We start from the raw sequence: 25,796 nt of genomic DNA on the forward strand, positions 1-25,796 counted from the left end.
CCAGCTTCTTCCTCTCAGCCAATAAAGCTCCAGTCCTGCTCCCCCTCAGGCTCTGCATCTGCTCCATCCTCTCGTTCCTTCCTTCTTTCCCAGCCAAGACACTGAGACCTGGCTTCTGCTGCTACTTCTCCATGGAAACGATTGACAGTTACCAATAATTGTGAATCGTGAACTGTGAAGTCCAGAGGGTAATGTTTAGATCTTACCTCCTGGGAGCTCCAGTCAAGGCTGTGGACTGCTCACCTCTGAAATCCGTTCTTCTCTAGGTTTCCATGAAGTTCACTTTCTAGGTGTTCTCCTTCCTCTCTGAATGGGCCCCTATCCCTGTCTGTTCCCTCACTCTTTCTGGGCCCAGACCTTAGAAGCTGGGTGTCTGGGTGTGTTCTTGAGCCCTCTGTGCTCTCTCCACTCATGGTCACATCTGCTCTCTTGGGTCTACCCCTTCTATTCCTCAATGAGTCACTAGCAGCGGCCCTCCCTTCACACCAGTCTGTCTCTACATAGGAATGTCTGACAGACACCTACACTCAACATCCCTGGCTGAGCTCATGATCTCTGCCTTGCCTTACCTCTCCTTTTCCGTGGATTGGCTCTCAAGGTAGGGTCCTCACCCCCTACCTCCCAGATACCATCCCAGGGATTGCCCTCTGTCTACCCTGCCTGATAGCTCTTGACTCTGGGCTCCCCTTTCCACTCTCACTGGACTTAGTTCAGGCCTCCGTAATTTCCTGTGTGGACCACCGTCATTTTTCCTCAGCTGATCTTCTTTCTTTAGACTGGATGTTCTTTTATCCACTCTCCACACTGCAGCTGGTCTTTCTAAAATGCATTCTGATCTTGTCCTCCTCCCTTCTTGTTTTAAGCTGATCAGTGGCTTCTAGAACCCCAGCAGCTTGCTTGGATGCCCTTCCTATTCCCAGGGCTCTGAGGGTTTCAAGGAACACCTAGAGATAAGTGGCCTACAAACTCCTTAGGGTGCAATACAAAGCCTTCCAAGATTTGACTTCTACCTCTCTGTCTGTCCATGACCATCTATAACTTCCCCCGTCCTTGCCTGTTAATGTTAGCCAAACCGACCAACATATAATTTCTCAAATACAGCACGTTATTTTAAACCTCTAGGTCAATGCATGTGCTATTTTCTCAGTCTGCAATACCCATCTACTTGCCAACTGTAATGTCAACTACTTGTTTGCTTTGCAAATTTCTACTCCTCTTTCCAACTGCAGCTGAGACACCAACTTCTCTGGGAAGTCTTGCCTGATACTCCTGGTCCAATAACTGATTATCCCCTTATCTTCCATCTCATACACAGAATGTGCTTTTTTTTTTTTTTTAATTGCGCTTGCTGCCCTGTATCCCACTAACCGTATGATTACACATCTTTCTTTGTTATTAGACTACGACCCATTGATGGAAGAGAGACTCTTTTATTTACATCTGTGTTCCTATGACCCAAACACAGCGTCTGGCATATAGCTAGCACTCGAATCTTGGTTGACATGAATAAAATTAAATTTTAGTTTTCCAAGAAGAGAACTAGTTCATCAAGAAGGCTTTTCTGGAGTCCCTCCACTGTTGCAGGCACGAGGCAAGGATATGACTAACTCTGCTGCAGATGGATGGAGAGGTTCTCACAGTAGAAGCAGATTTTCAATTAGGTCTTAAGGAAGACTGGAGTTAGGGAGAGGGAGAGAAGGGCCATTCCCAGCAAAGGGAAGAGCATGCACAAAAGCAAGGATTTACAAAATGGCCTGCGATGTAAAGGATCAAGTGAAATGGAAGCAGAAGGTTCCTGGATGAAAAGGTGGAAAGCAAGGAAGTTTGGAAGAGGAGTTTTTTGGGTTTTTTTTTTTTAAATAAGTGGAGGCGTTCCTGTTATTTAACGTCTCTAAGCCTCAGCATCTCGTCCGTAAAATAAGAAGGATGATTATGGTGGTAGGGGTGGTGATGGTAATTCCACACCAGGACGAGGCTAATTGCTTGGCTTTTATCAGCTTATTTTAATCATTGCACCCTCTCAGGTAGTTATTACTGCAGATAAGGAAACAGAATTTAGAGGTTCTGTGACTTGCCCAAGGTCAAACAACCAGTGAATGGCAGGATCAGGGATGAACCCCGGCTGTCAAGCCCAGAGCCCCTTTCTAACCGGTACTCGTGGGGCTGTAGAAATCAAATGATAAAGGAAGTGTACATAAAATGCTTAGTATAGAGCATGCCATATATTAACAACCCAACAGATGGAAGCTGTTATCATCAGCAGCTATTTTTAGGGCAGCTAGGGAGAGACGTTTGAGTGGAGGAATGCTAAGCATATTTGGTTTTATGTAGCAGGTGGATTGCACTGTTGAGGACCTCATGCAGGGGATGCTGGGACAGGAATGGAAGATTATGGCCTTGCCCTTCCCTTTCCGCCATCTTTGAGCCCACTGGGAACAGGCCTCCTAAAATAACAAAAGTGTCTGGAAGGCGGTGGCCCAAGGCCATCTTTTCTGGTAATACTAGGGGTCGCCGGAACCAGAGGAAACACACAATTCTTCTTAAATTTAAGGTATTTATGCTTTAGTTGTAACTGAATTCTCTCTAGGCAAGAGATACTCGTATGCATACAAAGCAAGGAACAACACAGCGACTCCTAGTGGCAAACCGAACAAGCCCAGAATAATCTGGGGAAAGGTAACTCTTGCTCATGGAAAGAGCAGCATGGTTCATGCCAAATTCCGAAGCAGCCTTCCTGCTAAGACCACTGGACACAGAATCCATGTGATGCTGTTCCCCTCAAGGATTTAAACTTATTGAAAAGTAAGTGAGCAAAAGCATAGGTTTGTTCTCTTGTAAAAAAATAAAATAAAGGGAAGATTACTTTGTGCAGAAATGATCACACAGGTCATTGCATGGTACCTGAGAAGAGTGGGAGGGTGAGCTCGGGGTACATCCTGGCCAGTTCACATGACAAGAGGGCTAGTGACACACTGTAGAGGGGTGGCAATGGGCCGTGCGTTCCATAGAGAATACTTCCGGGTCTCTGTTCAGCGACTTTCTTTGAGTATACAAAGAGCTTTGCTTCAAGGATCTACAAAGAGGTAGGAAAGTGAGACACGGTATGAAAAAACATTGGCTGGCTGTCTCAGGAGTATTTATATTTAATCAAGTTTCATAGTAACAAAACAAATGAATGCATGTTTTAATATAGTATTAAAGGTAAAGCATCAGTTAGTTCCTGTGTTCACAGATTATATAATTGTTTTCTACTTTTCATATCCACCAGTGATATACAGGAATAAGCAGCAATCCAGTTATCAACTACCCTTTCTATTTTTTTGTGCTCAAGGATGGAAGTTTGTATGTAAGTAAGTGATACGTGCCTGCATAAGCTGCATGGAGATTTCATAAATCTCTCTGTTGGTGTCAGAGGCCTTGAATAGAACAAGGTTTAACAATGTCACTATGTCGAAGGGATAGTTCCTAAAACAAAAACCAAAAACCAATCAGCATAGTTTACACGGCAGGCTGGTTAACAATCCAGATAACATTGATTCATGTTAACAATCATGATAACATTGATTCATGATAACATAATCATGATTCTAGGTGACAACTGACCTCAGTCACACTTACTAATGACACTTTCATGCCCATTTGGGCATTTCCTCTGCCCCTCATTCTTTTGCTGTTTATTAGAAAAAGGGAAATTGCTCTATTTTCGTTTAAAATTCAATATTGTTGCACCCAGATAAATGAACACACAAAAATCTATCTCACGTAAATAGATTTTAATGATAACCAAATAAGAATGGAAAGAACAGAAGGTATCTCTACATTTCTCAGTAGCTCACTGATTTAACATTTTCATTCAATCCATTTAAATGTAGTAAACACCCAACATATACCAGGAACAATTGCACAGTACTAGTGATACTAAGTTAGTAAGGCCGGTCTGTTCCTTTAAGGGAGACTTGGTGTTTAGTTGGGGAGATAATCTATAGCATCTAGTTATGATGGGAGTAGCCACAGCATGCTAGACAATCCTGATGAGGGATATCTCCACCAGACTTGGTGTTAGGGAAGGCTTTTCTAAGGAGGAAACAAGTAAACTGAGCTCTGAAGAACCAGGAGACATTAGCCAGGCTATGGAAGGGGTCATATGGGGGAGTGTTCTAGGCAGAGACAACTGCATTTTGAAAGATTACGAGAATGAAATGGGAAGATCCCTTCTGTAAAGGAAAGAATCTCTGTGTAGCAGACTGAGTGAAAGAAGATGGGATTAGGGTGGTAGGTGGGCTCAGAAGCTTATGAACTTCATCCTAAAAGTTATGGAGATCCTACAGGATGTTCAGTAGGGGAATGAGGCAATGACACTGATTTTGAAGAACCACTCTGAGTTTTGCATGGAGAAGGAATTTGTAGGGGGGGTCGATATTGGGAGCTGTTACCATAGTCCAAAGGGGAACTGATGAGGGTTTGAATTAGGGCAGTTATGGTAGAGACAGAAAGGAGGGGATAAGATCTAAAAACTACAAAGGAGATAAAATCAGCAGGATTTGGCAATTGATTGTATGCATGGGATAGGAGCTTGGGGTGGAGGCAGAAACACAGGGAGTGGGTTATGTGGCAATTAGCAGTATAATCAAAAAGAAAATGGAGCTGAAATTCATTTCATTTTCTTGCTATACAATACTCTTTAAAGAGGACTTTTTTTTTTTTGCTGTGTGTTTTTTCTTATAGTGGAAAAGAGATCATGAATAGAAAACCCTTGATAAGATAAAAAATTAGGGAATAGTTCATAGCTAGTGAGTGACTGACATTTATTTTGAGGCAAACTTCAGAAATCAGAAGATGGCTTGGGGGTGAAAAAAAGGATATTTTCACTTCTTGTTTTTGATATTACTCAAGCTTAATTTTTTATCTTACTACTCACACATGAATACAACTTTCTTTAATTTAATAGAATTTAATTTTAATTTTTTAAGGTTTATTTATTTTTGAGAGAGAGTGTGAACAGGAGAGGGGGCAGAGAGAGAGACACAGAATCCAAGGCAGGCTCCAGGCTCTGAGCTGTTAGCACAGGGCCCAAAGTGGGGATCAAGCCCGTGAATCACGCGATCGTGACCTCAGCTGAAGTCAGACACCCAACCAACTGAGCCACCCAGGCATCCCAATACAACTTTCTTTTAAGATTCAAGCAACACCTAGAGCCAGAAGATCTGTTCTGAAGATGGTTCACTCATAGGGCTGGCCAGTCGGTGATGGCTGTTGCTAAGTACATAGAATAAAATGTGGAAATGCCCATTTCCTTTCTCTCCCCCACTGTAAGAGCCACTCACCCTTTTCTAAGTGTACATATAAATATGTGCCTCTAAGTACCCCTCCCCATTACACAGGATTTTAAACATAAATGTGATTATATTACCTATGCGTATTATTTGGAGATTAACTTTTTCAGTGAATGAGGCTTATCTCAGTCTACTTAACAGCTGCCCAGGATTCCGTAGTATGGTCATACCATCAGTAACCAATCTTGCCGTGGATGCTGTGGTTTGCCACCTCGATCCCCCTTTCAGGACTGAGGCATTCAATCTTCCAGCTAGCACTGGAGGTTGAGATATCGGGCTGAACTGCCTTCAGCCAAAGAGGTTTGCCTAGGCCAAGTTTGTGCCAATTCCCAGCAGCAGCCCCTGTGGCACTGGCTGAGGTCTCTTTTCCTCTGCCCAGGTCTACTTCCTTCATTTCCCCATAGATGTTGATTCCAAGGGCATTCCCTAATAAATGTCCTACACTCACATCTTCACCTCAGAGTCTGTTTCCTGAGGAATGCAACCTTTGACACGCATTAACAGACCCTTCAAGGTTATTTTCATTTTTTCACTGTTATAATGTCACAGACTCCAAATGTGCAAGTACTTCTTTAGAACAGATTTCTAGAAGAGGTAATGCAGGATCAAAGGGAACATTTAAAATGATAGCAGATATTGCCATATTGCCCTCTAAATGGCCTTACTAATTTGCACTCCAAAGTGATTACTTTTCTAGAACTTGTACTTTTATTTATTTGAAAAATCTTATTTATGTATTTATTTTTTATTTTGAGAGAGAAAGTGAGAGAGAATGAGTGTGGGAGGGACAGAGAGAGAGGGAGAGAATCCTAAGCAGGTTCCTTGCTGTCAGTGCAGAGCCCAATGTGGGGTTTGACCTCACGAACCGTGAGATCATGACCTGAGCCGAAATGCAGAGTCAGATACTTAACTGACTGAGCCACCCAGGTGTCCCTAGAACTGTTATTTTTAAATAAACACAAAAAGCATGAGGTTGGTTTGTCAGATGAGAAACCGGGGAAAGCCTCCCACATGATGGCGGTGAGGACAATGAAGAACGATGAGTAACATTTATGTTATGACCTGCCTGCTCTGTGCTGGTTACTCTGCCAAGGCCTTTACCTAGATTTGCTACTTAATCTTCACAACAAGCCTGTGAGGCTTGGAGAAGTTAAGCATTTGCCCAAGTTCATGTACAAGTGGTGGGGCCCAGACTGCATCCTGGATAAGTCTGACTCCAAAGAATTAACTTATCCACAATGCTATCAGCCTCCGAGACAGCCTCCAATTGCACATTTCATTTGGAGTTCTAACAAACTATAAGATCTGGAGCTATGAAACTAGAAAGAAAGCTCTGTGAACCCCACAGCGGCAGAGATGTCTTACCTATATTGCTGTCCCTGATACTAAGATTTAACATATATGCATCTTTATATAAAATAATACTGGATAATATTGCTGGATCATTGGGGATTTAAAGGCAGGAAAAGGGAAGGGAAAGCCTCCCTCCTATGCAGGGCTATGCACTTGACCATGTACTCAGGGCATTCAATTAACTGCTTAGGGCTGAGCTATGGAACGTATGGAAAACAACATTGAAAGAAATAACACATATAGAAAATGAAAGAAACCTAGGGATGGAAAAAATTAGAGAGATCTCAAATGAGTGAAGGAGGACAAATAAAACATTTGTACTTAAATGTTTAAAATAGTCTTAAGGGATATTTTGGTTAAGTGTCCGACTCTTGATCTCGGCTCAGGTTATGATGTCATGGTTCAATAGATTGAGCCCCATGTTGGACTCCGGGCTGACAGCGCAGAACCTGCTTGGGATTCTCACTCTCTGCCCTTCTGCTACTGACACAGGCGCGTGCACACACACACACACACACACACACACACACACACACTCCCTCTCTCTCAAAATAAATAAATAAACTTTAAAACAGGCTTTCACTATTAAATTATTCAACAAAGGCAGTGGAAAGGTAAAAGAAAAAGACAGCTGTGGTCATTTGGAATAAAAATCAAGTTGTAAAATAAATATGAAAGGCGGATATTGTTCAGAAAGTGAACCAAAAAATAAAACTGTTCCCCGACCCCCCCCAATCTAGAAGAGGGGAGATTTTGAAGAATTTGGGAACCAGCCACCAGTTCTGGCTTATGTAGGACTAAATGACAAAGTTCCGGATAACTTTGAGGTATTCTGGAGAGAAACACATTTTATGAGTTGGTGGAGGGGATTATATCATAGCTTTCTACTTCCAATAGCTATTGAATAATCAGAGTGTTAACAGAGTGCTTACTATGTGCTAGGCCTACATAGGTCAAGCGATTGGTTTTGAACTTCACAAACATCTCTTATGCTCAGATATACAGATCTATGTGTAAGGAGTTGATCAGATACACTGTAATTTATTTACTCATTCCCCTATTCACAGTCTTTAGGTTGTTTTTCATTGTTTTAAAATACAGCAGTAAGCACACCACATGCATTTCTTTCATGTTCGCAATTACCGAGGCTAGCACCTACCATGTTAAAAAAAAAATAAAAGATTGGTTTTATTTAATCTTTACCCCAACTGTGCTATTGTTCCCATTTTACAAATGAGTAAGCATTCGTAGTAACTTGCTCAGGAGCACACAGCTTGATTGGAGGCAGAGCTAGAATTCAAACTCAAGACAACACATTTCCTGAGTCCGAATTCCTAAACTCTCTGTTCTCTTGAAATACTCTAGCTGCTGAAACAACCAAACAAGCTTTTGCATCACCAGCTAGGGAGTGTGACTGGGATTCATGACCCATAAGCTTCCCTTGTCTTCCTTGGTAATAGATGATATTCTCTTAAGACACGTGAGACATTTACCTTTAATAATTGAAGTTCGCCATGCCTGATTTAAATTAGGAAAGGTTGATGAAAAGTTACAGGCAAAACAGATGTACAAACAGCAATGGAAACCAAAACCACCTCCAAAAACAAACCCAACAAAATTCTTTATAAATTAAAACTTTGACCTTCTACATGATTCTAAAACACTTACTAAATATATTTTAGGAGTATGTTGGATGGTAAGAGTAAAAACAATAGAACCCTGCAATCAGTATTTAATTAAAAGTGAAGAGAATTTCATTGAGTTAAGCTAGGAACTGGAAATGACCTCCACTTTTAATCTAAAGCATACTATTTACTTTGATTTAGAACGTTAGAAAGCCATTTAATCTCGTTCTCAATTTCTTTCTCTGTTCCGTACTGATATAATTTGGAGTTGTGGGGAAATTAATAAGAACACACACAGAAGTCAAATAGTTATTTGAATTAATGCTGCCTGACAGCATCTTCTCTTTTCTTTGGTGCTAAATTATAGTACTGAGCTGCATTTAATCATTTTTAATCAAATATAAAACATATTTTATAAAAAATTCTCCAGAATTAATATTATCAGGTCTACCATCACTTTCTACTTTTATCCTCACTTCTCCTGGTCCTATTCAAGATCCATGCTGACTTCTAAATCTCTCAATATCACTAGACATATCAAAATTATAGTTACAGTTTCGGTTTTGAATAGATTCCAGCAAGTTCACAACATATGTACATGCACACACGCACGCGCGCGCGCACACACACACACACACACACACACACGAGTCCTCTATAGATAGTAAAGAAATAATGTGAAGAAATATTTTTCCATTATCACAGCTGATGAATAAAGGGATCGACATAATAACTATGCAAAAATGGTTAATTCCCTCTTCTAAAACCAAAGAAAATTTTAATCAAGAGCATTTTTTTAAAATGTTCAATTTTTGAGGTTATTAGGTATTTTATAGTCAATTGTATATTGTTCCTTAGTAAATGAGTCTGCTTATAAACTGTCACATTCCTATAAAAATAAATCCAGCATATGCTCATTTCTATTTGAAAAGGAGGAGGTAATTCTTGACAAGAAAGATTCTTTGCTTTAGAATACGTCTTGTAGGAATTACTGTACAGGTAATTTGTTTGTGAAGGTTAAAATATGACCCACTTTATGTATGACTTTTTAGGAACATATTATTTCATAACATATGATATTTAGTGTTTTTAGAGGCAAACTTGCAGAAAACAAAACAAAAGCTAAAACATTAGAATTGGATTCAAAAAAAGTACTGAAAACTTAAGTGCAAAACTTAAGATGTCCAAACAAATCTAGAGGCTTATCTAGACTATGCAGACTGAGAATTTATGGGGAGAGAGAACAAATTTAAGTCACAGCTGAAATTTTAAATTCTGAACGTGCCCCATGGTGACAAATGGCACAAGGGTTGGCTACCTTCTTGGCCAACAGGTTGAGGCCATGGAGCTGCCCAGTCCTCAAACCTCCCTGCAGGATAGATGAGTGTCATAAATGTAAGCTGATACGCAAAGTTTGTCTAAGAAAGCAGAATAGTTTAGAAGGAGATCTTAAAAAATCTAAAATGGAGAGTTATACAATCTAATATTTTTGTGACTGGAGATATTACTGAAATCAAGATTATACTGCTAAATTCATAGATATTTATTTGTGTTCCTTAAGGAAAAATACCTAGACTCATTCAGAGGAATGCAGTATAATATTTTATGAGATGGCCACGCAATGAAACGAATTTGACTAGGATGGTTCAAATCCAGTTCACTGGGAGAAAGGCAGCAAAGAGAGGTAACTCGTATTATTTTCATTTTTGTCAAAGGGATCTATGGTCCAAGTCATAGTCTAAATATATTTTCTTTTTTTTCTAAATATATTTTCAAAATCAAAGAGTCATGTGAACAAAAATTTATTTTTAGAATGTCAAAATATCTGAAAATAAAAGCACACTCTGGAGAAAGATTTTTTTTTTTTTGCAAAAAAGTGCTGTTTTGGTAATATTCTATAGGAGTAAGTATTATTTCATAATGTTAACGGAGCAAAGTAAAATGTTATCCAACCAGGCAGCTTAGATTAAATTCATCTGCTGTAACTTTTATAGAGATTAAAGTATATAATAAACATTCTACTACTAAGTTTATAGAAAATGAAAGCTTTAGATGTGAAATATTATCTACTATCTTTATAAATGAAAGATAAAAATATAAAGAGACACCTCTCTCTTTAAATAGCATGTCCATTTTAAGGTTTATTGAAAGTAGATGTCTCTAATATTCTGTTCTTATTAATTTAGAACAGAATAGGTTGTACTAGGTCAGAATTTGAAACTAATTCACTTTTATTCCCTTCATCTGGTAGCTCAAGATAGCTATTTAAAATGCAACATTTAATTAAAAAGGGAAGTCGAAAGTCTATACGAGTCTTTTCAAAAATAAACTTGAGGGGCGCCTGGGTGGCGCAGTCGGTTAAGCGTCCGACTTCAGCCAGGTCACGATCTCGCGGTCCGTGAGTTCGAGCCCCGCGTCAGGCTCTGGGCTGATGGCTTGGAGCCTGGAGCCTACTTCCGATTCTGTGTCTCCCTCTCTCTCTGCCCCTCCCCCGTTCATGTTCTGTCTCTCTCTGTCCCAAAAATAAATAAAAAACGTTGAAAAAAAAAATTAAAAAAAAAAAAAATAAACTTGAGCTGCCATCTCTCAGTTTCTAACACATAAGCTCTTTCTTGGGAATAGCTATGCACTTTGTGGTCTTCATTAACCCTTTCATCTTAGCTATGAAATTGTTTCAATGAAATAGTGAAATTATTTCACTCAGTAAATTACAGTGCTGAACAACTTCACTGAGGGACTAATTTATATAACTAAGGAGGGTGGTTTTACAAGCGTAATCTAAGGAACCCACGGTGTCACATTTTGTTTTTTCTTCCTTTCTGAAGTTCTGGCCAAGAGAGAGATAACATTTTAAGGTTGCTTCCTGGATTTAGTTTGGTCTCAGGATGGCTGAAGGGCTTATAGTTCACATCTGTCACAAACATTTCTAGAAATTCCTTTAATGTATCTTGTTTTTCATTTTCAAATTTTGTTCTCATGCTTCACTGTGCATTTCCAGGCCATTAAAAAGATGGATGCTACTACTCCAAATCACTCTTCTGGAGAATGAGAAAAGTCAATGTAGCTGCAGACTTAAAGGGAGCGGACTATCTACTGGGGAAATATTGGCCATTTTGTATTTCCTTAGAACTTACTGCTCTCACGTGTTCATTATCATGGAGAACAACCTTCATTGTACTTGCCACTGACCGTACCTTTCACTTCCAAGACCACATACATACCTGCTTCCACACACAGTTGCGATGGCTTTGAAGCAGCCGGATGCAAGCTGGTAGGAACCTGTGTAGCATCGGTCAATCGCCCAATTAAAAAGATTGATTTGGTCAGGATTAAGTTCCAATAGCAAGACGACAACTTCACAGCCAAGCTGATGAACCTGAATACATGGAGAAAAGCAATTATTCATGTCTAGTGAAAGATTATTCCAGAGAAAGAAACAAAATCTGCCTACCCAATATAAAGTGGGTAACATGAAAGTGGAGACTGTGTATTCATCTTAGTTTTCTTTTAAAGACTTTATTTTTAAGTAGTCTCTACACCCAACGTGGGGCTCAAACTTACAACCCCGAGATCAAGAGTTGTGCGCTCTACAGACTGAACCAGCCAGGAGTCCCTTTATCTTAATTTTTATTCCATATATTTTACTTTAAGAGGATGCGATGTTGCAACTGAATATTGAAATGTATGTATAAACCAAATTTGACTCTGTGTAAATCCGTCAGACAGGGTCCACTCATTCTTGATTTTTAATTCTGAAAAGATATTGAAGACTATTGGCAATGTTTCTTCATTGTATTTAAAATATTTTTGAAAAGTACATGTATTTGGTTAAAAATTAAATATACAAAAGGATGGCCTTTATGCATGCAAGTCTTTTGAGGAAAAAAATCAGAATATGTTTATGGGGCTTGATTACTAAATATACCATATAAAATTTAGCTGGCAATATTTTAAAAAGAAATGTAGTATTAATAAACTCTTCTAAATCAGAGACTTTCATATGAAACAATCATCATACTAGATAGAATTAATGAGATCCTTTATTGGCGGTTCTGGAAGCTACTGTCAAATACTGGATGGTCACATTTGTCCATGAGAAGCCTAGTGCGTGGAGGCCATATTCCCCTAAGAAGGTAACATTTTCCTGTTTCCTTCTGTTTCCTTCTGTTGCCAGTTGCAACAACGGGGATAAGAAAAGATACTGGGTTTTTTTTTGTTTTTTTTTTCTAACCACAGGGTGTGGGCTAAGATGGGAGTAATATTCTAGTTGGATGGTTGAACATCATCAACCTAGTTCCCCACAGGCTTAAGTAATTAGCAGCAGATAAAAGTTAATGACACTATTAAAAAGGACTTAAAAATACCATTTCATTAAAAAGTTGGTTCGACTTGAAAGAAAATCAGCAAGTTTTTAATTGACCTTTAGAAACTTTATATTGAAGTATAAGATACATAGTATACAATTAATTCATAAGTAAATGATGAGTTACTATAACTGAACACACCAAAGTGAACACAGGAAGTACAACGCCAGATTGATTTCCTGCACCACGGAAGCCTGCCTTATGCATTGTCCTAATCACTAGCCTCTCTCTTCTTTTCCAAAGTAACCACTATTCTGACTTCAACAACTGTTGGTTAGTTTGGGCTGTTTTGAACTCTATGCAAATGGAATTATATTGCCTATAATTTTGTGTGTTTTCTTGAACACAACTCATGTTTGAGAAGCATCTATATTCACTCATTTTCACTGTTACATTCTAATACATCTTTACTTCACAATGTATTCATTCTATATTGACAGACATTTGGGTCGTTTCCAGCTTTTGCCTTCATAATACTGCTTTGAATAATTTTGTACATGTCATATGTTGCACGCACTGGAAACTTATTTTATAAAATATATATTTGAGTAAAACTGCTGGGTTTTAGGGCATACTATGTTCAACTTTAGTATATAATGACAATCAGGTTTCCGAGGTGGTTATGTGGATTTCTACTCTCTGTAGCATTGTGTGAGAGTTCCTGTTGTTCTATTTCCTCATCAACATTGTCAATCTTTTAGTTTTCACCATTCTGGTGGATTTGAGGTAGCATCTCCTGTGGTTAGTTTGCATCTCTCTAATTACTAATGAGCTTGAGAAACTTTTCTAATGTTTATTGGCCAAATAACCTCTTTTGTAAATTTCTTTACGTCACTTGCTTATTTTTCTATGAATGTCTTTATCTAATTATCTGTAGGGATCCTTAATATACTCCAGATAAGAAGTATTGGTTTTATGTTGCAAACATCTTTCACTCTGTGGCTAGCCTGTTCACAGCAGCCTGTTCTGAGCATTCTAATCTCAGAGAATACTTTCAATATTCACTATACAGTATGATTTTTATTATAGGTTTTTCTCAGACACCCTTTATCAAACTAAGAATGTTCTTTTTATTCTTAATTTTGATAGGAGCTTCTCTCATAAATAAATGTAGAATTTTATTAAATGCTTTTTCTGCTTCTGTTGAGATGTTTGTGTATTTCCTTCTTGAGACTCTATTAATATAATTAACACACTAAGGAGTTGATGGATATTTGAATATTGAACCAATCTTGCAGTTCTTAAAAAATGCCAATTTGATCATGATGAATCATCTTTTTATATATCACTAAATTTGATTTTCTTATATTTTGTTTACATTTTTGTATCTATACTCCTGAATAAAATTGCCTGTTAATTTTTTTTATCCTGTTAAATCCCTGGCAGGTTTTAGTATCAAGGTTATGCTGGTCTCATAAAAATATTTCCTGTTGAGCTGTTTTCTCTCTAAGGATTTTGTATATAATCAACGCAATTTGTTCCTTAAATGTTAAATTCATCAGTAAAGCTATTCAAAGTTTTCCTTGTGAGAAGACTTTGAATTACAGATAAAATTTCTTTATTACTTATAAATTCTATATCATTGATTTGTTGCTCTGCTTCATCCATCCTAACCATCATGGCATCCATTCGAGATTGTATGTTGGTTGTAGCATTTTTAATTTTGGCCTGATTACATTTTAATTCTTTTATCTCCGCAGAAAGGGATTCTCTGGTGTCTTCTATGCTTTTTTCAACCCCAGCTAGTATTCTTATAATTGTGGTTTTAAATTCTAGTTCAGACATCTTAATTTTATCTGTGTTGATTAAATCCCTGGCCATCATTTCTTCCTGTTCTTACTTTTAGGCTGAATTCCTTCATCTTTTCATTTTTGAGGAAGAAAAATAATAAAATAAAATAAAAAATAAAAATATTAAAAAGAAACCAGAACAAAATCAAAGGAAGTTAGATCTTAGGTGTGTTTCGGTCTGCTTGTTGAGAGACGCTCCCAAAATTTCTTGCTCATGTTTATTACTTAAATGACTATTCAGATTTTTCTTTTCTTCTAGGGTTGTGATTTTTTGGGAATTTGTCTATTTTATTTAAATTTTCAGGTTTATTGGCACAAAATGTTCATATATTCTCTTTTATTTTCAACATCTACCATTTGTAGGGATGTCCCCTTAATATTTCTGATGTTAGTGAGACATGTGCCTTCTCTCTTTCTTGATCAGACTTGCCAGGAATTAATTTTATTAGTCGTAATAAATTCAACTTTTGGCTTAAATTATCATTTCTATTTTTTCTCTTTCCTTAATTTGTGCTTTCATCTCTATTATTCCCTTCATTGTACTTGTTTTCAGTTTAATATGCTATTCTTTTTATAACGTCTTTAGATGGATGCTTAGGTCATTGGTTATCAGCCTTTTTTTTCTTTCTTAAATATATACTTAAGGCTATACATTTCATTCTAAGCACAGCTTTATTTACAGCCCACAAGTTTAGTATATATTATTTTTGTTATTCTTCAGTTAAAGATATTTTTTAGTTTCTATTGTAATTTGTTCTTTGACTCACTAGTTATCTGGAAGGGTGTTTTTTAATTATATTTTTATTATTGATTACTAGCTTATTATCACTGTGATTAGAGAAATAGTCTGTGTCATTTCAATCCTATGAACTTCACAGAAACTTGTTTTAGGGCCCAGTTTATAGTCAACTTTGGTGAATACTTTTTTTTTTTTTTTAATTCTGATGCATCATAGTGTAATATGAATAACACAAAAACCTATACTTCTGTGGCTGATACATGCAGAGATTGTGCTGTGAACAATGCTTCTACACTCTAGTAACCTGATCAGGTGGAACACCCAAGACATTTAAAAGCAATATATTTTTGGCTAATACTTACTCGTAAATCTTGACAAGCCAGAATGTTGTCAAGCCACTTATATAGGTAGCCATCGGGGGAAAGGCCCACATTGTCAAACACAGGGCCGCAACACAACACTGCTGACATTGCCTGATAACAAAACAACCAAATGTGTGCATGAAACTTGGAATGATCTAATAACATGCAAGTGACTTCACAAAATGTAACTACCAGATTTATAGGTGATGAGGGTCTTTTAAAGCAGTTATTACCATAATATTTTAAAGTATTCCTTACTAGATTCAATAAGAAGGACCAGATTCCCAATTTTGGATTTTTAAATAAGAATTAAAAGCCATAAATTTAACTCCACGGACATATAATTTTATGATTAAACAAATCTTTACGACAAAAGAGTAAGATACTCAAAACAAAATGGCCATTTCACAGTATTTATACTTAACTTCCGTGATTTCAAGTGAATAAATTCTGCTTATAAGGTAAATACAGCTTTTCAAATTTTGCTTTGATGACAAATATTTAACCAATGTACTAAATTGGCAAACTATGAAAAATGTGGAAATAAATAACATGATTCTTAATCAAAGGAAAAAAATTAAGAATATAAATTTAGTTACTCGGAGAATGTAAGAATGATTAACTTTGTAATTACTAGGTCCAAATGACTATGAGGGTCATGGTTTAAATCAGCTAGCTCCATTGAGGCAAAAGTCAACTGGTACGTGATCAAACTTCCATATATATGACAGAATTGAAACACGGTTTTCTAAATGTAATTAGGCTGCAAGGAATCATGCTTCTGAAGTTTTGGAACAGTTAGTAGTGTGGAAATTTATTTTTGGAAGTGTTTCAAAATGGAAGACTAAAAAGGGAATGTGGCTTTTGGTAGGTTCTGAACTTGAGGTAACATATATATCTTTTTTAGGTTGTATGTTAATGGACAAGGCAGCTACTAACAGGGTAAATAAGCAAATCCATGTGGTTCTCATACACTAGATAAAAGTAAGAGCTGGGACAAGTTTTGTATTTTGAAACCCAAACCTCAACCCAGCTGAGAAACCAACTGGAGTATTTACATATTTATACACAGCCATCTATCTACGGGGAAAGAGACCATTGGGCCAATGTAAGTCATCCATTGAGACAAAGGTGCCCTACCTTTAATGCGCAATACTGGTATCGTGTAATTTGATGATTTCTATCACTGTAGCGGTCGAGAGGGGTGAACATAATGCTGAAGGGCCCTGCCCACTGGCTAAACAAGATGAAAAGATGATGCCTCAGGCTTTGCTGGGGGAACAGAAATCTTCGGTGGTGAACTGGAGAGAAAAACAGAGTTAGGAGTCGGCTTGACTGAAAAGTATAGTGAATACACTTTATGTCTCTATTATACATGATTCCTATGTTCTGAGGAAAGCAGTAATTTCATTTCCTAACTCGAGTCTTCTGTAATGAAACATGGATTTAAGAAGTCAAGCCTCATTTTCTCTCTACATGTGTGGTCTTCCTGTTCCTCATGCTGCAGTCAATGGCACCTTGTCCAGAGCGGGAAGCAGAGGAAAAAAGTGGACTCACAGACCCTGCTTTCTAATCAATGTCTAGCAAAACTGCAACCCCTTCCACTCAGTTACTGATTACATATCAAACATCCTCTCAACTGCTGCTGCCTGTGAAATACAATGTATATACTGTCTATTTTAAACAAACGTATTTTAACTGAAGAAGTATACTGAAATCTTAATTTAGGGTCATCTAAGATGAGGAACATTGGCAAGAAAAAGGTTTTACAATCTCAAAACAATGAAAAGGTAGAAACAGTTGAGTTGTGGCTTTTTGTAATTATGCCAAAACTTTTTTTTTTTTTAAGTTTATTCATTTCGAGAGAGAGAGAGAGGGAGAGAGAGAGAGAGAGAGAGAGAGTGCATGCAAGCAGGGGAGGGGCAGAGAGAAAGGGAGAGAGAGAATCCCAAGCAGGCTCTGCACTGTCAGAGCAGAGCCCAATGTGGGGCTCAAACTCACAAACCATGAGATCATGACTGGAGCCAAAATCAAAAGTCGGTCGCTTAACTGACTGAGCCACCCAGGCGCTCCATATGTCACAACTTTTAATTACAGCAATTAATTTTTACACCAAACTGACCAGCTATTTTTATTCTTCATACTTTTATTAGATGAAAAGTTTTCATACCCCATACCCACAGTTTGCTCTGTGCGAAAACCTCTCAATAATCTAATTTATTAGCTGTACAGAATGTGTTGATCGGAGAGTGAAGAGAAGGCATACTGTGGAGACGGATCACATGTTCACAGGTTAGCACAATAAGAAGAAGAAATGAAGCCCTTGTGAATGTTCCCCCTGAATTATTTCCTTCCTATGAATTCCATAGATTCATTTTTAGATGGGAACCAAAACAAAGAATAGAAATAATGACAAGAACAAAGCCAAATTTCATTCCTATTGTTCCCTTTCCAACTCTGTGCTGAATTACCACAATCTGTTCTTATGTGTATTTCCAAGTATTTCAAAGTAAATGAACGATCCCATCTAAGACCTGCACACAGGCCAGTAGGATTAAAGAGGAAAAGCCTAGTAATGAGAAACACAAACGGTCTGTCAGGCATGAAAGGAAATCCGCAGTGATGCATCCCTGTACCTGGAACACACTGAATCAAGTTGGCGACCATTGCACTAAAATGTGCCCGGATATCTTTAAGAATTTCAACTTCTTTATCATTTTCGGCTTCTAGAAGCATGCGGGTCAGGTCCACATATTCTAAGAACAAAGCTCCAAGGGCTAACGTATCCCGTTCCAACGCTCCATTTGTGCTGGAATAATAAAAAAGAAATAAAGCTTTTAGATGACTGGTCTTTACATCAAAGTAGTACATGCTTCATGGAAAATAAGATTCGCTGTCAGAACTCACACACTAAATTTGTTCTTGACCTATGGGCAGTATAAATTGAATATGCACAAAAACAACAATACGCTTTTTTGGACGTTTCTGAGTAAAAGTTAAAGGTAACATATTTAAAAAAACAAAAGAAAGAAAGAAAGACAGAAAGAAAAAAAAGACAAAAAGACCAGTTTGGTGAGGAGAGATCAACTCATTAGAATCTTCACTTTACCTGTCACTTATGACACCAGCATCAGCCAGAAGCTCGAAAATTCGAAGTAGCTGTAGCCTTAACAAATCCCGCCGTTCTCGGCGTTTTTTGTTCTGTGTAGAAAAAGGTAATACCATTTATGAACGTTGGCAAAACAATAACTTTGCTTTGAGAAACTGTATTAAAGAAAGGCATAATCTAGACATGACTTTTCATATTTTTGAGAGAGAAAGAGGGTACAAGCTGGGGAGGCACAGAGAGAGAAGCAGACACAGTATCCAAAGCAGGCTCCAGGCTCTGAGCTGTTGGCACAGACCCTGATGTGGGCTTGAACCCACAAACTGAAATCATGACCTGAGTCGAAGTCAGATGCTTAACTGACTGAGCCACCCAGGTGCCCCTGGGTTTTCAATTTTCTAAACACAAAAGACAAGGGTGTTTTTCTTTCTTCCAGATCCTTAGAGAAAATCTTGCTATTAGAGGCTATAAAAGAAACAGATCCTAAGTGGGTCAGTAAATATTTATAAGGTGGCAACGTTGAGAACTAACCAGCCTCAGTTCCTAGATGCTTCTGGCATCTATGGAAAGACAGAGGCACGGAAACAAGAAAGGGCTAGTGGACACGAAGAATCCCACCAATTCTGGTCATGCAAGTCACACTGCTAAAATTTTTGCTACTTCTTGTATCTTATCTACTATATGGGAAGCTTCTTTTTCCATCTTCTTCTTCTTCTTCTTTTTTTTTTTTTTTTTTTTTTTTTTATCCTGCTGTGTATAAATTTGTCCTTTCCAGAGTTCACTTCAGGAAAGATAATTTTGAAGAAAATCCTTCCTATGCCAGATCAAACAAATAATATTCTTGACCATTCAACTCCTCGTAAAAAATAAGCAAACCAACAAAAACATTCAATCAACTCAAACCTCCTACAAAAGAATGTAGTATTTTAACATGCACGTGACCATTTAGATTGTTTGCCTTCATGAGTTTAGAACACAGAATCTTTTAACAGAGGAACCGTATTATGCTAAATATTCAAATACTGAACAATAATAAAAATAACAGAAGTTAAAATATTAAGATTCACTATTAAAAGCAGGCTGGGTGTTTGTATTTTTTTTTAGGGGAAACCATTAAGTACGATCTAAATTTATAACGTTGACCACATGAACGGAGGTATTAAGTATTTAAATTAAAAATATTACCTCTGGTCTTCGTTCCAGGGCTTCTTTCATTAATGGATGGAGTTCTTCCACCAACTCTCTATGGAGATAAAGGTTGGCATTTGAAATTCACTATTATCGACACCAAGATTATCACCAAATACATGCATTTAGTCCTAAACCATGTTCTTTTCTCATTTTGCTTCTGACATCAACCGCCCCCTGGCCTTTCCGTTTCTTAGTCACGTGGGGAACTGGAATTAGGTGTTGGCCTGTATTTGTGTTACTGGTCTTTATCCCAGTGTTATGTATATAATTTGGGCTCAATGCATGTCTGTTGACTTGATTCTGATTTACTGTTCTGGAGACCCTGATGTTGAAAATCCCCCTCTAAACAGTTAAACAAACAATGTATTACAAGTGGTGATTACATTCAAAGCACTTTACTACAGGCAGTGGGGATGAAGATAAAATCGAGTCCTTCACAGAAGACATTTTCATCTTTCACCCATCCCCACGATCTCCAGTTCTCAGCTAAGTATTTGTGTTCTTTGGGAAATAACTTCTGAACTGCTATGTCAAGACAGACAAATTAGAAGAGCTAGCCTGTGGCTAGGTATTTTGTGTATAGTCTGTCTGTTCGATGCCTGAACACCTTGCAATATTCTGCAGTCTTCCGGTGGGATAATTTGTGCTCTTAGACATCATCCTCCAGGGAAATCCAAAGTTAGGAAGGTAAACTTTGCGGCATTCTGTCCTGAGAGACAGAACACTTGGACTCCATTTCAGATTTCTCTAGCACAGATGCTAGAATTTCTTCATCAAAGAAATGGAAATAATATTAATGACCTCCTTCAACTGCAACCATTTACTGAATATTTATTATGTACATTTTTACATTTAATCCTCTCAATAAATATGTAAGATAGATTTTATAATTATAACAATTTTTCTTTTTTTATTAGATAGATATACTTCATTTTTATTTATTATAACAGCTTTACAGGTAAGGGAACTGAGGCCCAGAGACTAAGTTTTCCGGACCCACGTGGCTAATAAATTGCATAATCTTACCCACCCCTAGGAATACTCATAGGGCAAGATGTACGAGAACATATGTCCTTGGGAAAGAATGTTAGTTTCTTAGGTTCTTTGGGAAAGAATGTTAGGTTATTCCAGGAATTGTTTTCTTATCTTCTTGTAGTATATCTACGTGATTCTTTGTCTTAACTGGTTAACTAGTAAGTAGTAAAAACACTGGTGAGCTGACACTCCAGTATCAGAACTCACAATTACTTTTTATGAGAATAAAATCTGACTCTATACATGAACAACGTAACAGATTTTTTTCCAGTTGCCTCTAAAATGTCTCATTAATCTTTAGTTTTCAAATAGGGTTTCTGGCAGATGCTTAGAGCTTTCCCTTTTCTCTCTACATAAAAAACTTGGGAATTTTACTGGTGCTTATATGCTTAGCTCAAGTCACCAGAGACAGCCTGAACTAATATTTTATGATGACTCTTTCAAAAGGCTTTGACACTGCCTCAGATGGAACGGTTATTTGATTAAAGGTGTGAAATGAACCAAGAATCCGAGATATGATGGTTCTATTAAGGCAGATAAAGCACCTTCTGAAAAGATCGACTAGTGTAACAGAATACCCTTGAAAGAGTTCTATCAGTGCTTAGCCTTCGAGATCTGTTGCATAAATGGCTGATGAGCAGACCTCATTGTTTTGACATGAAAGCCTCTGAACAGTCTGGCTCTCTGGCGATGGACACTGAATAACCTTCACTTATAGCTATCTAAAACCAATCTTGCAAACGAGATAAAATCTGAGATGGAAAATCAAAGCTGCAAAGGCGAAAGGGGAAAAGCGAGGCGGCGGTGAGAAACGCTGGCTACATGCACGTCAAACCACGAGGACACAAAGGAAATGGCACAAAGCCTATAAATCCCCCCAGGCACATGCCAACACGCAGACTCAAACTTGAGTTAAAAACAGGAACTACGACAACAGCAGTAGGAACGAATTTAGAGCAACTCATTGAGACTACCGTACCTGAAAACAAGGGAATTTGTTCTTCCAAATCCTAAAACTAAGGACTCTGTGATCTCAATGCCCTCTAGTCTCATCAAAGGCACCAACTGCTTTAACAGAACTCCCACCGATGGGGTGCCTATGGCCTGAAACAAGTTGATTAAAAGTGAAAAAGAGGTAACATGATAACCGATGCTTCCTTTAGTCAAAGGATGATTCCATTATAACAGTTTCAAAGTACTAAACCACGTCCCAAAGCACTGCCATCATTTCAGAGAGTAAAAAAAAACAAAGACAGACATAAATTTTAATACAGCACCATGAATGCATTTTTTACCTGGGACACAAATCCTAAAGAATACTTTTATTATGTCTTCTTTTTTTAAAATTAAATCTACAAACCATTCTTAACAAGATCATGTAATGAAGGCATCGTTTCAAGGAGAATACTTGGCAAGGAGAGAGAGAAATGTGGTATGCAGGGCAGGAACCAAACCTCAGGGCATAATAAATGAATAAACCTCAGGGCACTCTATGGTCTTAACCAAGTTTCTTAACTTCTCTTAATCTTCAGTTCCCCACTTGTCAGGGAGGACTAATAAATTATGCACGTCAACGCTCAATGGAATTTAGAAATGTGTAGGATGAAAATCTGATCCCATATACTCCAGATGGCAGGCACAGTGCGACGTGCACTGTGAACTCTAGACAAACAAGCTAAAAAAAAACCTTACAGAATAATTCTTCTGAAGCATGTCACGTCACCTTGTTATCGTAGCTCACTGTACCATCAGGTGTGGTCGCCATTATTTCTGGAGTGGAAGCTCTTAAGTGTCCCGGGCTCATAATACTGGGTTTTGCAACTCCAAAACAAAGAATAAGGTAGTTTCTCCACAAGGTAACATAATTATCTCCACTGCCGGCGGTGCTGGTTTTCTTGGCATTAATTGGGCTACTGGAAGTACGGAGTTGAAAACAAGAGTGAAACTAAGTTCTGCATTTTAAATATCACTTGTTAAATAAAGACCCTAGGAAGTGCCCAAACACAGTTGACCTACTGCCCGTCAAGGATTGTCTAGGCTGTTAAGAACTGTCTGGACAGGGAAGGTCTCTATTGGATGGGAAGTTGAATAGAACTTTAAGACTGTTTTCACCAAGTTTCTGACAGTCTATACTCAATCATATGGATTATTAAGGAAAAAAAAAAAAAACAAACAAACTAGTGCTAGGTAAGTTTTTGACTGGCTTTTATTCAATATTAAGAATTCTGTATTAGGAAGTGCAGAAACCAGAGAGGATTATAATATGCCAATCTTTTAGATAACATGTAAATGTAAGAGGGCAAAAATGATAAACAAAAGAGGAAAACACAGTTCTCTTACTTTGGGTCAACCAGAGGCATGACCGACTGGAGCCGAGTGAAGGCGTACGGCCAGGCGTAGCTGAGGGCTGTGGGGCAGTGTTTGGGCAAGTTCTCCTGCCGGAGGAAACTGAAGAGGCAGAGGACCCAGGGGTCTTTGACAGACTGAGCGAATATCCAGACATGGGAAGGGCTCTTCACATCGTAATGGCTATTGACCAGGACTGCATTCCACTCCACCAACCACTGCAGATCCACACTGTGGGTCAGTGGTAATGTGGCCTGTGGGTCCAAGAAGTAGGCAATGAATCAATGTGCACTGTAAATTACACGTCCCCACCACGACTGGGTCTAAATGCCCCTTCATCCACGGTGCTCTTCCTGATTACCTCCTGCGACGGGCCAAGCTTTGAATCTGAAACACCCCTCCTGCTCCTGCCACATAGGATGCCCATTTGTAGCCACTGCTGTTTCTGATGCAAGACTGAAAGCAGTTCAAGTGCAGGGCTCAAGGACACAGGTCATATTTTGAACAGTTTTAATGGCACATAGCACTGTGCATTAGTAGACCCAACTGCTCACCGAATATTTACTGAAAAATATATGGTCTGGGTTAAACTTGATCATGGATTTGCCATTGAAAATTCTTAAAAGTTATTAACTTCTAAGATTCACAAATGTGTTTTTAATCCCTGTCTTGGTAGTGTGGGCCTTTTAATGCCATAATCTTGTTTACCTCTACTTAGATTAAAATACCTTCCCTCCGATTTAGGGAGATGGCTGAATGCAGTCCCTTTAATGAAGGGCATTTCACTGATGGTTTTGAGGTAAGGCACCTACTTATTCTTGACCTATGCTATCAAGCCAAGAAAACCAATAGGTTTGAAAACTTTTTTGCTGCATATCTCGTGCAAGTTCGTATGTGTCATTCTCTTTTAAGTCCAGAATATTAAAGTTTGGGGAAGACCACATTTCAAATAGTCTGGCAGCTGTGCCCGGAGAGAAGATTGCCTTTATGACTGTCGGGCATTTAAAATGACCCGTTCTATCTGATGGATCTACAGGTTCCCACAGGTCAGGTGCCACACTAGTAGCCTCAATGGTGAGCGGGCTTTAAGGGGGCACATCTTGAGCTTCAGTGTCAGAGAGGAGGTTCCAACAGCAGCCCCACTCAGAGCTCATGACCTGGGAAGAGTCCTGAGCATCCCAGAGTCTCTGTCTGGGAGACACGAATTTATAACTTGGGAATTAGAATGCTAATCTCACCTGATCTTTTAGGTAAATTATGTGAGCTAAGGAATGTAGAAACATCTGGAACAAGGCAGGCACATTCTTCTTCTCCCCTTTCTGTGCATCTTCCTAAGTGAGGTATGGCTGCTCTAGCTACCCCTGGCTCAGGATTTTGATTCTGATAGACAGAACAAAATCACATGAACGAAATATAATCTGCCGACAAATAAAATATGTGTATATAACAATTAAACTCAACTCTTCCATTCCATGTTAAAACACATCGAATTTCAGAAAGAAGGACTATTCGATATCACTGTGAAAGTCTGTGCTGCCGGGCTTGCTCGTTTGAGTAATGATCATTATTACTACGACTGTAAGCAAGGACAGGGCCACTAAAGGTAAGGATCTGTGCTCAGTCTCAGAGAAAAGACCATGAAAAGCTCACAAACACCTTCAGGCTCTGTATTCATTTATAGCTATTTGTGACAAATGTTTGCATTCGTTTATAGCTATTTGACAATAATATACAAGAGGCATCAGCAATGTGGATTCTGCAAGCGGTCCCTGACCTGCACTGCCTCTTTTCAGCTATTTAGCTGAAATTAATCTAGGTCCCCTTACTGCACTATGCTGATTAAAAAAGAAAAAAATCAGATAGTTAATATCAGTTTCAATTTCCCTTCAAATTTTTTCAGGAAACTAAAGTGTGCCAATATGCTCTTGAAAAAAAGAATCTATTTGCACGGCAGATAAGGCTGTCCTATAGTCAGAGTCCAAGTAGGGTCAAGTGCCAGTCCTAATGCTTCTCTCTGTGTCACTATGGCGCTGCCCCTAAATATTTTTGTGTTTAGTACCTATGAGGGTTGAAAAAGATAATGTTAAAGCATGCTGTAAACTGTAAGGCACCATATAGAAGTTACCTACAGTGTTAAGCATAATAAATAAAGAGAATTAACTTTCTTAAAGAATCCTGAACAATTCTTCTTGAAATTGCAGTTTGCAAAATATTATCTATATTCCTGAGGCTCAAATTTTGTTTGAAATTTATCTGGATGTTTCCTCAGCTACTATCTGAAAAGCCTGTCTTGTTTTCATAAGTACTGTTGTGTCAGTTTATTAATCTGACATAAAACCCCAGCATTCTGCCACAGCATTTTTCTTTGTCTCTCTTTGTCAGACAGATCCAGAGCTTGTACTTAAGAACAGTTAGGAATCAGGATCAAATGTGTACTTACCGAATCTGAAACTGCTACATGAATGAAACTTTCGAGAATGGAAGAACTTAGCTGATCCATGACATCAATCATAGGCCTGTCATCGTCCTGTATGAAGGGTCGGCAGTTACTC

At 38.2% G+C, this 25,796-nt stretch overlaps 1 protein-coding gene across 2 annotated transcripts in view; it reads right to left on the minus strand.

Annotated features, from left to right (window-relative positions):
- Positions 1-25,796, minus strand: part of FRY (FRY microtubule binding protein) — a 344,560-nt gene that overhangs the window by 88,072 nt on the left and 230,692 nt on the right. For both annotated transcript variants that reach the window (XM_058688112.1, XM_058688123.1), the window contains exons 20-31: positions 25,685-25,771; positions 23,239-23,498; positions 22,622-22,811; positions 21,878-22,002; positions 19,858-19,915; positions 18,676-18,767; positions 18,203-18,375; positions 16,707-16,867; positions 15,567-15,677; positions 11,533-11,687; positions 3,366-3,465; positions 2,902-3,073 (exon numbers count right to left, since the gene is read on the minus strand). In XM_058688112.1, coding sequence (XP_058544095.1) covers positions 2,902-3,073; positions 3,366-3,465; positions 11,533-11,687; positions 15,567-15,677; positions 16,707-16,867; positions 18,203-18,375; positions 18,676-18,767; positions 19,858-19,915; positions 21,878-22,002; positions 22,622-22,811; positions 23,239-23,498; positions 25,685-25,771 — 1,684 coding nt within the window. The remainder of the gene's footprint in view (positions 1-2,901; positions 3,074-3,365; positions 3,466-11,532; positions 11,688-15,566; positions 15,678-16,706; positions 16,868-18,202; positions 18,376-18,675; positions 18,768-19,857; positions 19,916-21,877; positions 22,003-22,621; positions 22,812-23,238; positions 23,499-25,684; positions 25,772-25,796) is intronic.

The sequence above is a fragment of the Neofelis nebulosa genome, chromosome 1 (genome assembly GCF_028018385.1).
Source record: "Neofelis nebulosa isolate mNeoNeb1 chromosome 1, mNeoNeb1.pri, whole genome shotgun sequence".
NCBI lineage: Eukaryota > Metazoa > Chordata > Mammalia > Carnivora > Felidae > Neofelis > Neofelis nebulosa.